At 40.0% G+C, this 13,471-nt stretch overlaps 1 protein-coding gene across 3 annotated transcripts in view; it reads left to right on the plus strand.

Moving 5' to 3' along the window:
• Positions 1-12,865, plus strand: part of evi5l (ecotropic viral integration site 5 like) — a 73,210-nt gene extending 60,345 nt beyond the window's left edge. For 2 of the 3 annotated variants that reach the window (XM_061983937.1, XM_061983939.1), the window contains 4 exons: positions 1,257-1,403; positions 1,535-1,630; positions 3,757-3,852; positions 11,780-12,865. In XM_061983937.1, the coding sequence (XP_061839921.1) occupies positions 1,257-1,403; positions 1,535-1,630; positions 3,757-3,852; positions 11,780-12,088 (648 nt within the window). In that variant the 3' untranslated portion in view covers positions 12,089-12,865. The remainder of the gene's footprint in view (positions 1-1,256; positions 1,404-1,534; positions 1,631-3,756; positions 3,853-11,779) is intronic. The other variant, XM_061983938.1, reaches the window with a different exon arrangement.
• Positions 12,866-13,471: the final 606 nt, after the last annotated feature.

Genomic DNA, 13,471 nt, shown 5'->3' on the forward strand with positions numbered 1-13,471 from the left:
ATCCATCCATCCATTTTCTACCGCTTATTCCCTTTTGGGGTCGCGGGGGGCGCTGGAGCCTATCTCAGCTACAATGTCGCGCTAAATTTGACCATTAAGGGGGCAACAATATTACACGTTATGGTTAATTGTGATAAGTCACAAATGAACATTGATAAACGAGTAAACTGTAAATATCTGAAAACAGGGTCAGAATTAAGTTATGTACTTATAGCGTGTACATAAAACTTAGATTTTTAGAGTGTTTTATTGTTGGAATTGAGCGACTCCCATTGGCTCCATTGAGAGCTGACTTTTGCTAACGTTTATTTACAAGTTAGACTGCATTAAAACAAGAACATATGTGTTCTTGTCTTGCATAAAGATTGTAAAATGATAAATGCTATTCCAAAAAAGTGCAGTTCCCCTTTGACGGCCAGTCCGCTACAATGATTAAGAATCCCTTCTTTGTGGTCAGCAGAAGAGAGTGGGGAGAAGGAAGAGTCGACAACGCTGTGGATACTGGCTGCATTTTTCAAACTACATATTGCTTTTTTGGACGTAGAGTATATTGAGCTAACTAGAATAATCTTGTAAAAAGGGGCAAAAGTCACTTAAAAGCACACAAAGTAGCTAACAGCAGCAATCTGCTCTTCTGACTGAACAAGCACAATTCGATCAGCCCGTCCATAATCGCTGTGCTTCAGGCCCAAAATGGCGGCGCCGCGATACACGCAATGGGAAGATGGAGCGTTCGCACACCAAAAGAAATTTTGATTTGATTTGTAGTTTGTAAAGCAAAAAGCTCGTACAATGAGGACTTCGTAAATCGAGATTTAAATTGTATGTACAATTTAAGATGACCCTTAGTTATATATACTAGTATAATATAATATTGGTATAATATTAGTCTTTTTCCAACTAATATTCATGTCAAAAAGGCAACATGTACTCAAATCTATGATATATTTGACTGACCAAAATGCTTAAAACAAGTACATTGGCATTTTGGAGAGTTACATTTTCTCGTTTGATTGGGTTATTATTTCAAATTATTTAAAGAAGTATAACCATGATTTTAATACAAATTAATTAAGATAAAAAAATTGGTCGAACAAAAACGTTGCTCGAATTTCAATTTGTGCAGTGTAGAGGCGTCCTATACTTTAGTGGCACATAGTTGCACATAATTGAGAACAACCCAACCAATAACAGATTGAAAAAGCGCTATTTAAACCCACCAACTAACCGTTTTGCCTTGACCTCCTCTTTTCTAGAATCAGATCCACAGCAAATTGATCGGTCGCCTTGAGCAGGAGCGTTCCGCCCTTCAGGATCGGCTCCAGATGCTGTCTAATCAGAACAAAGCTGTTCAGGCCCAGCTCAACGAGATGAAACGGAAGCAGGCCGAATGGGACTGCAAGGTGTGGATGGAAAGGACGAAAATGAGTGGGAGAGGATGTGATTCACAGGGGAAGCATGGCTGATATGGAATAGAATGGATGAGTGGCAGTAAAAGTACAAAGTGGTAGTCTCACGTCGTTCTTTTTCAAAGAATAAAGAGGAGGTGATGGCGGTGCGACTGAGGGAAGCAGACAGCATGGCTGCCATTGCTGAGCTCCGGCAGAAGATAGCAGAGCTTGAAATACAGGCAAGTCAGCGTGTTTTGTCTTAATTTTCTGTAGCAATGAATGCGCATTTTGACCTTAAAGCCTACCGTATTTTCCGCTCTGTAGAGCGCACCAGTATATAAGCCACACACACAAAATTTTGGAGAATAATTTTTTTTTTTTCTATACATTTATTTAGCTGCACTGGACTATAAGCATATATATATATATCCATCCATCCATTTTCTACCGCTTATTCCCATTGGGGTCGCGGGGGGCGCTGGAGCCTATCTCAGCTACAATCGGGCGGAAGTCGGGGTACACCCTGGACAAGTCGCCACCTCATCGCAGGGCCAACACAGATAGACAGACAACATTCACACTCACATTCACACACTAGGTCCAATTTTTAGTGTTGCCAATCAACTTATCCCCAGGTGCATGTCTTTGGAAGTGGGAGGAAGCCGGAGTACCCGGAGGGAACCCACGCAGTCACGGGGAGAACATGCAAACTCGACACAGAAAGATCCCGATTGAACCCAAGACTACTCAGGACCTTCGTATTGTGAGGCAGATGCACTAATCCCTCTGCCACCGTGAAGCCCCATATATATATATATATATACGTTGTGAAATTAGATTTTGTAAATGTTTATTTACATACCTTAATTGTTTCCAAACCGTGCCGGTAAACATTTAGGAACACCCGGAATTTTGAGCATCAAACATTACAGTTCAAGTACTATGTTGTCGTTTTTTTGCACATTCTCTGTGTTCTGTATTGCTACAATAATTATGACAGTTTGTTTTATTTCCTATTTTTGAATGTAAAGGTGAAACTCAAAAAAATTTTATATCATGTAAAAGTCCATACATTTTAGCAATTAAACTTCAAATATAAGACTCATATATAATATAAACTCATTACATATATGAAATATGTAAAGCTTTTATTTGGTATAATTTTGATGATCATGGTTTACAGTTTTTGAAAACCCAACATTTTCTGAAATTTTCAATTCAAGGTTTTCATAAGCTGTAAGCCATAATCATAAAAATATCTTAAAATAAGTCTTTAAAAATCTTGAAATGCATGTTATTAGTTTCACCTTAAAAATGTAATTACTAGAATAAACCAACTTTTGCACAATATTAAATTTTTTAAAGTTTCACCTTTATTTAATTTATAACACTAAAGTATTTAAATTACTAGTTTGTTCAACCTAAACATCACGAAATTTCATAAAAGTAAAAAATAAGCTAATGTTTTGTTTTTTTTATTTACAAAAATGTGCATGCTTTACATTTTTTTAAATACCAATTTATGCACCGTATAAGCACTAGCCCTGTTTTTAAAGTACCGATTTGGTACTAGTATCAGTTCAGATGTAAACGATGCCCATCCCGATTTAGTGGCTACGAAGGAAGCTATCAAGCGTCTATATCAGGGGTCGGCAAACCAAAATGTTGAAATAGCCATATTGGACCAAAAATTTAAAAAAAAATAAAATCTGTCTGGAGCAACAAAACATTAAGAGCCTTTATAAATTTAATAACTAAAGCAACACATGATGTCAGTGTCTATATCAGATATAAAAACCTACTATCAAAATGACTGTATCGCAGGCTGCTGCAAATCTTCGTTGACAGAAATGTTGAAAATTAATATTTAATCTACACATTTTTATAACATTGGAAAACAGTAGTAAAACGGAGGCTTCTCAGAGGGTGAGATATCTCCTGGAAATTACTGGCTTAGGTCGGCCAAAGGTATAGATGTGTGTCCAAGTTAAAGGTAACGTCAGGCTGTCTTTTCAAATGGATTTATTACAATCTTTGCAAGCTGGGTTATGTTTGCTGTGGTCTATAACAACCGGGGACTGGGGTTGAAAAATAATTGATACAAACCATATATGCAACAAATGTGAAAATCATATAATAGCATTGACTGTGATACATATGTGTAATAATGTGCACTGCATTGTCTCTGACAAATAAACTAATAAATAAACCAAAAAAGAGTTGTGGTTGCTCACAGATTTGAAACCCGGAAAACACTGCCCCAAGAGTGTGGACACAGAATTTGTCGGCGGGGACAGTGTAGTAACTCTGCAGAAGCCTAATCCAGATTTAACATTGATTGTCTTTGTGTGTGTGTGCATTTTAGAAGGAAGCAGGGCTGATCCAGGGCCAGCTGAACCACTCTGACTCCAGACAGTATATCAACCGGCTCAGGGACCAGATCACTGAGCTCAAAAATGAGGTTAGACAAACACACACACACATACACATGTAATGTTTCAACCTTTGGTTGAGGCAAAGTGGTGAGTAATGCTCTTTTTTAGTCATCATAAATGTGGCAAAAAGTAATCACACAGTAGTCACACAGGAAGCAGCTTCACCACCTTATTTGTTATATCTCTGCACATATTTATTTTCTTCCAGAATCATGACACCTTGTCTCTCTCCATTTATTCAGGCTGCAGTGTTAGAGGTGATCACAGCTTATTTTTCTTGTAGTTGTATTTTACATTTACTAGTTATATCCAGAAACATCACAGAGGCGTGTTGACAGAAGTCACCATTCTAGTATGGTATCAGTGCGATACTAAAGTGTATGTATATATTTTTATAAATCCATCCATCCATCCATTTTCTACCGCGTATTCCCTTTGGGGAATAATATATATATTTTATATTGGTATATGTGTGTGTATATGTACTCTATATGTATACATACTATGTGTGTGTGTGTGTGTGTGTGTGTGTGTGTGTGTGTGTGTGTATGTATATATATATATATATATTTTTTTTTTTTTCTTTTTTTTTTTCTACAGTAAAAAAAATGTTGGTGTCATTTTTGTTATGGTTTACAAACTCGGGAAGTGAGTTTCTGGATACAGGAAGGCTTTGAGGGCTAAACTCAAGTGATTTAAATGGGAGCTAATAGTAGTTTTTCTTTAGTTACTCTGCTCTAGGCACTTTATTTCGTTAAACCATTCCATGTAGCATTCAATGCCACTCATGTAATAGAGCATTTGAATTACAATACTAGCAAATTCTAATTACAATAAGATAAGCTTTTAAAAAATGTTTATTTTAGTTATTTGCCCAAAAACATGTTCAGTTCTATAATCAATTGTCAAAGTATTGGATCTGAACACGAAATCGGGTCACATCTGTGGCCAAAAAATCGTATCGGAATTTTGATCGGGACATCCCTGTTTTTGTTTTACCAAATACAGGTAGTTTTAACAGTGGTAGATTTTTTGCCATCTTCTGCTAGAAACATTTGCAAATGCAAACTCCCTCAGCTGGATAGAAGGGCCTGTCAAGCATGTGGGGCCAAACATCAAATGGGACCACTTGCCACTGGCCATACTTTTCTCACCCAACAACTTTTACCGTATTTTCCGGACTATAGAGCGCACCGTGCGGTATATAAGCCGTACCCACTTGATTTTGGAGGAAAAAATATTGTTCCACATATTAGCCGCATCGGACTATAAGCTGCAGATATATATGTTGTGAAATGAGCTATTTAGACAGAAAGATTTTGTAATTGTTTATTTACATACCTTAATGGTTTTCCAATTGGTGTCTGTAACGCGGCAGTAAAACAGCTGATCATACAAAACAGAAGTCATCGTCAAGGACCCACTAGCTGCGGAAGTTCGCTGTCCAAGTACGGTAAATGTACATTTATTGTGTTTATCTTTTTGTTTGCATTTCAACACCAGATAAGTGACTAATTTGTTTTTTTCTTCTCAGTTTTCACAAAACCTCGCTCTGTATTATACAAACCCCGTTTCCATATGAGTTGGGAAATTGTGTTAGATGTAAATATAAACGGAATACAATGATTTGCAAATCCTTTTCAACCCATATTCAATTGAATGCACTACAAAGACAAGATATTTGATGTTCAAACTCATAAACTTAATTTTTTTTTGTAAATAATAATTAACTTAGAATTTCATGGCTGCAACACGTGCCAAAGTAGTTGGGAAAGGGCATGTTCACCACTGTTTTACATCACCTTTTCTTTTAACACTCAATAAACGATTGGGAACTGAGGAAACTAATTGTTGAAGCTTTGAAAGTGGAATTCTTTCCCATTTTTGTTTTATGTAGAGCTTCAGTCGTTCAACAGTCCGGGTGTCTCCGCTGTCGTATTTTACGCTTCATAATGCGCCACACATTTTCGATGGGAGACAGGTCTGGACTGCAGGCGAGCCAGGAAAGTACCCACACTCTTTTTTTACGAAGCCACGCTGTTGTAACACGTGCTGAATGTGGCTTGGCATTGTCTTGCTGAAATAAGCAGGGGCGTCCATGAAAAAGACGGCGCTTAGATGGCAGCATATATTGTTCCAAAACCTGTATGTACCTTTCAGCATTAATGGTGCCTTCACAGATGTGTAAGTTACCCATGCCTTGGGCACTAATGCACCCCCATACCATCACAGATGCTGGCTTTTGAACTTTGCGTCGATAACAGTCTGGATGGTTCGCTTCCCCTTTGGTCCGGATGACACGATGTCGAATATTTCCAAAAACAATTTGAAATGTGGACTCGTCAGACCACAGAACACTTTTCCACTTTGCATGAGTCCATCTTAGATGATCTCGGGCCCAGAGAAGCCGGCGGCGTTTCTGTATCCATCCATCCATCCATTTTCTACCGCTTCTTCCCTTTGGGGTCGCGGGGGGCGCTGGAGCCTATCTCAGCTACAATCGGGCAGAAGGCGGGGTACACCCTGGACAAGTCGCCACCTCATCGCAGGGCCAACACAGATAGACAGACAACATTCACACTCACATCCACACACTAGGGCCAATTTAGTGTTGCCAATCAACTTATCCCCAGGTGCATGTCTTTGGAGGTGGGAGGAAGCCGGAGTACCCGGAGGGAACCCACGCAGTCACGGGGAGGACATGCAAACTCCACACAGAAAGATCCCGAGCCCGGGATTGAACCCAAGACTACTCAGGACCTTCGTATTGTGAGGCAGATGCACTAACCCCTCTGCCACCGTGAAGCCCGCGTTTCTGGATGTTGTTGATAAATGGCTTTCGTTTTGCATAGTAGAGCTTTAACTTGCACTTACAGATGTAGCGACCAACTGTATTTAGTGACAGTGGTTTTCTGAAGTGTTCCTGAGCCCATTTGGTGATATCCTTTAGAGATTGATGTCGGTTTTTGATACAGTGTCGTCTGAGGGATCGAAGGTCACGGTCATTCAATGTTGGTTTCGGGCCATGCCGCTTACGTGGAGTGATTTCTCCAGATTCTCTGAACCTTTTGATGATATTATGGACCGTAGATGTTGAAATCCCTAAATTTTTGCAATTGCACTTTGAGAAATGTTGTTCTTAAACTGTTTGACTATTTGCTTACGCAGTTGTGGACAAAGGGGTGTACCTCGCCCCATCCTTTCTTGTGAAAGACTGAGCATTTTTTGGGAAGCTGTTTTTATACCCAATCATGGCACCCACCTGTTCCCAATTTGCCTGTTCACCTGTGGGATGTTCCAAATAAGTGTTTGATGAGCATTCCTCAACTTTATCAGTATTTATTGCCACCTTTCCCAACTTCTTTGTCACGTGTTGCTGGCATCAAATTCTAAAGTTAATGATTATTTGCAAAAAAAAAAAAAGTTTATCAGTTTGTACATCAAATATGTTGTCTTTGTAGCATATTCAACTAAATATGGGTTGAAAATGATTTGCAAATCTATGTATTCCGTTTATATTTACATCTAACACAATTTCCCAACTCATATGGAAACGGGGTTTGTATTACAGTATACTTCAACACTTTCTTAAACTAAATTAACCCTTTCATGGATAGTGGTCACTAAAGCGGACAGCTATTCAAACGCAGTTTTTACCTATATGCATAAGATTTGATGTTAAAGGTGTGCATGAGTTGCTAGGGTGGACACTAGTATGTCTGGTCAGCTTTAACAGTTCAAAAAACATCCAAAACAAGATGGTGGACAGAATTGCAGAGCAGGGGAGGAATTATCTTCCATTTGCAGTTATAAATAATATGGGAACATCAAGCAACAACTACAAATAATACCATTGTCAGCATTTTTAGTATTGAGGAAACCGTGATTAATTATCTGTCCACTAAATTGGACATCATCCATCGCCAGCTTTATTTCGACTGCAAATTATTGTATTCTTATTATTGAAAATATTTCATCTGCAGTAACTTTAAGACTGCAAATTATTACTTTAAATGAAGAAGTCAGGAGGCTTAATGTTTTTTTAATTCCGTAATTTCCAGGCTATAGCGTGCACCGGTATTTAAGTCGCACCTACCAAATTTTAGTAGTGATGACATTACGAGTCATCACTCGTGAGCCGAAAGAAGCGCTTCCTGATAAACACAGTTTGCCGCTTCACAGTCAATCGACACAGCAATTGTATTGGTCACGTATTTATTTCTTAAAGTGACACAGTATCTCTCCTTGTATGTCATATTGCATTGGCGCTTCTGTATTGTTTTACGCACCATTACTACTGTAAAGTACATGCATGCATGTAGCTGGTGGTTGATTAAATTAAAATGTTGATTGACGCATTACATTTTTGTAATTCTATTTGAACACTGAATGGATGATGGTTAAAAAAAATCAAAAATCAAAAAGTTGAATGATGTTTTTATTGCTATAATCATAATTAATGTTCCCATCATTGCAATGTGCTTTATGCGGCGACCCTGCTGCCTTGCTAGATCCCCACAGAAGTCATGTGCGTGCAGCCTCAGCCTCACAGCAAATACCACTTCCACCCACAAACAAAACAAAAGAACCCCTTCACTTCCCTTTTAAAAGTGTTCTCATCACTGAAGTCAGTGGGAACTTGAAAAAAATGTTTGGCTGTTTAACGTTGTTACACACTTTAATTTAACTCGTCTCACAATATAGTGAGCACGATACAAGAGTTGTTCAAATGGGAATTCTGTCGTCATAATGATGATACTGTACATCTCTAATATTTAATAAGATAACCGAAGTACTAGAAACAGCTCTCATTACAATCCCACTTGCAGAGTAGAAGCACAGCAATAATGGTATGGCTGAATGAATACCTCTCAGATGGTGTCAATCAAAATGGAGCTTTGTCAGAGCACTTATTGGTTCATGAACTGAAGATCTGATGTGATCTTGCTCATTCAGAGAGTGTCAGTGCGTGACAAGATCGCCTTAGTCGAGAGGGTGTAATGAGACTCCCCTCCCCTGCCCTAAAACACTCCCTGCTCTACTTTCTACCCCCCCACAATTTTCTCATCAAAGCAGCGTTTTTTTTTTTTTTTTTTTTTTTTAAATGTAGTGTGAAACTCGGAGCGATGAATAAGCGGCACACCCTATAGAAAATGATCAATGTAGCCCCTCAAGGCCATCATCTTATAGTTGAGTCATACAGAGATTGCTGATACAGTGAGGAAGGCATTGACACATTACAAAAGTGTGCCTTTATTTTGTTTCACTTTCACCTCAAACCAGGGCTGCAGCTATCGAATATTTTAGTCATGTACTGAAAATTCCGTCAATAAATCGTGGTTTTGGATATAACACATTTTTGTTTGGGAATTATAAATACACAGGACAAAATAAATATTTTAATAAAATCACTCTTCCGTGTCTACTAGATACATATACAGGACTGTCTCAGAAAATTTGAATATTGTGATAAAGTCCTTTATTTTCTGTAATGCAACTAAAAACATGAAAATGTCATACATTCTGGATTCACTCAAAGCTTATCTCAATTTTCTGGTGTACAATGTGATGTATAACTTGCTTTGAAATCATAAATAAAATATTTATTTTAATTTCAACCCCCCAAAAAATGTTTGGAATGTATTATATAGATTTTGATAACCGGAATAATTTTGGTCACCATAACCGTGATATGAAATGTTTCATTCCTAAAAGAATGCTGCGCAGCCAGAAGCCGTGCAATTGCTCACCTTTTTTCACTAAGCACATGGGAGAATTGGGCCCATAGCTAACACCAGCAAGAGATGTCTCTTACACTACAAGCTATGTTTCTAACAGTGTTAGGTAGCGCGGCTAACTTGTGCCCGGCCGCGAGCTAACAGTAATACAGGATTGTGCTTTTAGCTTTAGCATTAAATCATCAATCAATTAATCAAAAAATATTTTATATAGCCAATCACAAGTGTTTCAAAGGGCTTCACAAACTCACAAGGACATCCTCTTATCCAAACCCACATCCGGGCAAGGAAAAATTTAAAAGACCCCAGGTGGAGAAAAATAAGAAACCTTAAGAATGGACCGAAGATGTTGGGACAGCCCTTCCAGGGTGATCGGCTGCAATGGATGGATAATTATTGAACTGTTTGATGGATAATGCAAGAGTCCAGTCCATCAGGAGGCCAACAAATAATCATCGGAAGATCTTCTTCCGGGCTCAGTCAGGTCAGCTACAGAGATGTCCACAGTTAAGAATGAAAGAGTGATCCAATTTGGGTCACAATAGGTACCTCTCGAGGAATTATCCGAGGCCTCCTGGTATCCCCTCCCGACAAGATATCTGAAACACATCTATCTAAAAGCTAGAGTATATGAATGAGTTTTAAGGTGGGACTTGAATGCTTCTACTGAAATAGCATCTCTAACTGTTGCCGGTAGGGCATTCTAGAGCAGTGTTTTTCAAAGCGTGCCGCGGTGAGATAGAGTCTGGTGTGCCGTGGGAGATTATGTAATATCACTTATTTGGGTTAAAAATATTTTTTGCAAACCAGTAATTATAATCCGCAAATGTGCCGTTGTTGAGTGTCGGTGCTGTCTAGAGCTCGGCAGAGTAACCGTGTTATTCTCTTCCATATCAGTAGGTGGCAGCAGGTAAATAATTGCTTTGTAGATGTCTGGAACATGGTTTGTCGTGATCACAATATGCAGACGACAGCAGGAGGCAGTGTGCAGGTAAAAAAGGTATCTCTAGCTTAAACCAAAAATAAACAAAAGGCGAGTGCCGCTAAGAAAAGGCGTTGAAGCTTAGGGAAGGCTTTGCAAAACTGAACTGGCTACAAAGTAAACAAAAACAGAATGCTGGACGACAGCAAAGACTTACAGCATGCGGAGCAGAGACGGCGTCCACAAAGTACATCCGTACATGACATGACAATCAAAAATGTCCACACAAAGAAGGATAAAAACAACTTAAATAGTCTGGATTGCTAAAACTTTTAACTGTTTAAACTGTTTAACTCTTTAACTGCCTTTTTATCTAACAAATTGCTCTTAAGATCATTTTTATCTGCTTTTTCTCTCTCTCTGTGTGTGTGCGTGTGCGTGTGCGTGTGCGTGTGCGTGTGCGTGTGCGTGTGCGTGTGTGTGTGAGAGCATTTCAGCGGTGTGTGTGAGAGAGCATTTCAGCGGTGTGTGAGTGAGAGCATTTCAGCGGTGTGTGTGTGAGAGAGCATTTCAGCGGTGTGTGTGAGAGAGCATTTCAGCGGTGTGTGTGAGAGAGCATTTCAGCGGTGTGTGTGAGAGAGCATTTCAGCGGTGTGTGTGAGAGAGCATTTCAGCGGTGTGTGAGAGAGCATTTCAGCGGTGTGTGTGAGAGCATTTCAGCGGTGTGTGTGAGAGCATTTCAGCGGTGTGTGTGAGAGCATTTCAGCGGTGTGTGAGAGAGCATTTCAGCGGTGTGTGAGAGCATTTCAGCGGTGTGTGTGAGAGCATTTCAGGGGTGTGTGTGAGAGAGCATTTCAGCGGTGTGTGAGAGAGCATTTCAGCGGTGTGTGAGAGAGCTTTTCAGCGGTGTGTGTGAGAGCGTTAGTAGTAGGTGTGAGAGAAGACATTTTAGTTGTTTGTGTGAGAGTGTTTCAGTAGTGTGTGTGAGAAAAAAACATTTCAGTTTGTGAGAGCGTTTCAGTAGTTTTTAGAATTCTGAATAATGTCCCTCATGGAAACGTTGTGCGCGTAGAGAAAGACACAGAGAAACAACAGTCAACAGACTGAGTGCGTGTGTAAAATTAGTCAGCACGCATGCAAAGTGTTTTGCACGTGCAAGGAGGTTCTGACGCCAAAGGAATGTCCATAGTTGTTTCCCAGGACTTCTTTCCCCCATAGCATGTACTCCACCTTGCTTTTTGCTCCTGATTCGTCCACGCCCTAAAGCAGTGGTTCCCTTTTTTTCCCCTCCAGATCAGGCAGATGCGCGGGCAAAAGGCGGGGGCGCCCAGCTCCAGGCTCACCAACGCAGGCGCCAACTACCAGGACCTCTGCCTGGCCAGCCCCGCCTCCGCTGAGGGGGACTACCTGAGTTCGGACGACGACCTTCTCCACAGCCCGCTCCCTGCCAACGCCCTTTACCCAGCCATACCGGTTCCGTGTCACCCGTCCGCCCGCCTGGACAGTGAAGGCAGCACAGACAGCGAGGCAGAGGAGCAGATAACCCCCGAGCCACAGCAGCTGTACGGCAGCATGGTGTGTGCCGAGGCCATGGAGAATTGAGGCCTGCGAGAAGAGGACCTCAGAAACTGTCCTTTCTGGTACATATGTAACCCAACACACAACAACAGGCTGAAACTGGAACTTCAGAACTTTTTGCTGCTCAACATGGACCACTTGTCCTAAATCTATTGACTATGACAAACAAAAAGCAGGGCCCTGCTAAAACTCTTTTTTTTTTTTTCCTGATTCAGTCTCGGACATCTTGATATCCCATCATGAGAAAGGCGCACACCTGTCTCCCCTGCCTTCTCCAACAAGGTCTATCAACCATCCATGGAGCCCTCACGTGCTAAATGAAAGAGAGCAGTGGAATATCACCAAATACATCTTGTCCTCATGACCATTTCAACACACACGGTGTTCAAAGTGCAAACATGAAAAAAAGAAAAAGAAAAGTTGCCAAATCTTTTGTTTTTGTATTTTAAAGTAATTTGTACGTTATGTAATTTATTTTGATATTGTTTTTAATATGTCAGTATGAAACCATAGGACTGGCAGAGGCCTCCCCCCTCCCAAGCCCACCTTGTGTGCCAACCCGGAGCCGCCTGTTTACTGTGACGCTAGCTGAGACGCTAACTGTGCTGCTATGCTCATTTGCATACTGAGGTGTAACCGATTACGACCGCGTGCCGTCCGTCACCCAGTGTGTGTGTTTGTGGTAAAAGAAACAAAGTGTGACATTTTATGCAAAATGTAATAGCCCCACTATACGCCAATAACAAAACTATAATGTCCAAGAGTATTGTACATATAAACAACCACTGTGGAGTGCAAAAACTAGATGGGGGGTAGATACATTAGCAATGCAGTATTATGTTTTAAAGTAACAGTCGTCCCTCGCCACATCGCACTTCAAAAGATATTTAGGCATGTTATGTTTTTTTTGCATTACATTACATTTTCTAAATGAGCTAAAAATACCAATACCACAGTAGTACTGGCCAGTAGATGAGACCAATCTAATCAGAGCAGGCTGTTCAGTATCGTTGCCACTGATTGGCTCAGCCTCAAGCAACATTATAAATCGAATAATTTTGAGGTATAAATTTGAGTATTTTATGTCTAGAGCAGGGGTGTCAAACGTACGGCTTGAGGGCAGGATCAGGCCCGCGAACAGGTTTTATCCGGCCCGCGGGATGAGTTTGCCAAGTATAAAAATTAACCTGAAATTTTTGATTGAAAGAAACTGCTGTTCTAAATGTGTCCACTGGATGTCGCAATAGCAATTCTTTTTATCTTGTAGATGATGCTACATATGTACAAAATAAACCACATGTTAGTACATCAGTCGATGTAAATACTGTATTTGGATTTTGATATGATTTTTTTTTTATTTTTGATGGATTGAAAATTAACACCAATGAGTTGACTGATGAACATTAT

This window comes from Nerophis lumbriciformis, linkage group LG25 (assembly GCF_033978685.3).
Source record: "Nerophis lumbriciformis linkage group LG25, RoL_Nlum_v2.1, whole genome shotgun sequence".
Lineage (NCBI taxonomy): Eukaryota > Metazoa > Chordata > Actinopteri > Syngnathiformes > Syngnathidae > Nerophis > Nerophis lumbriciformis.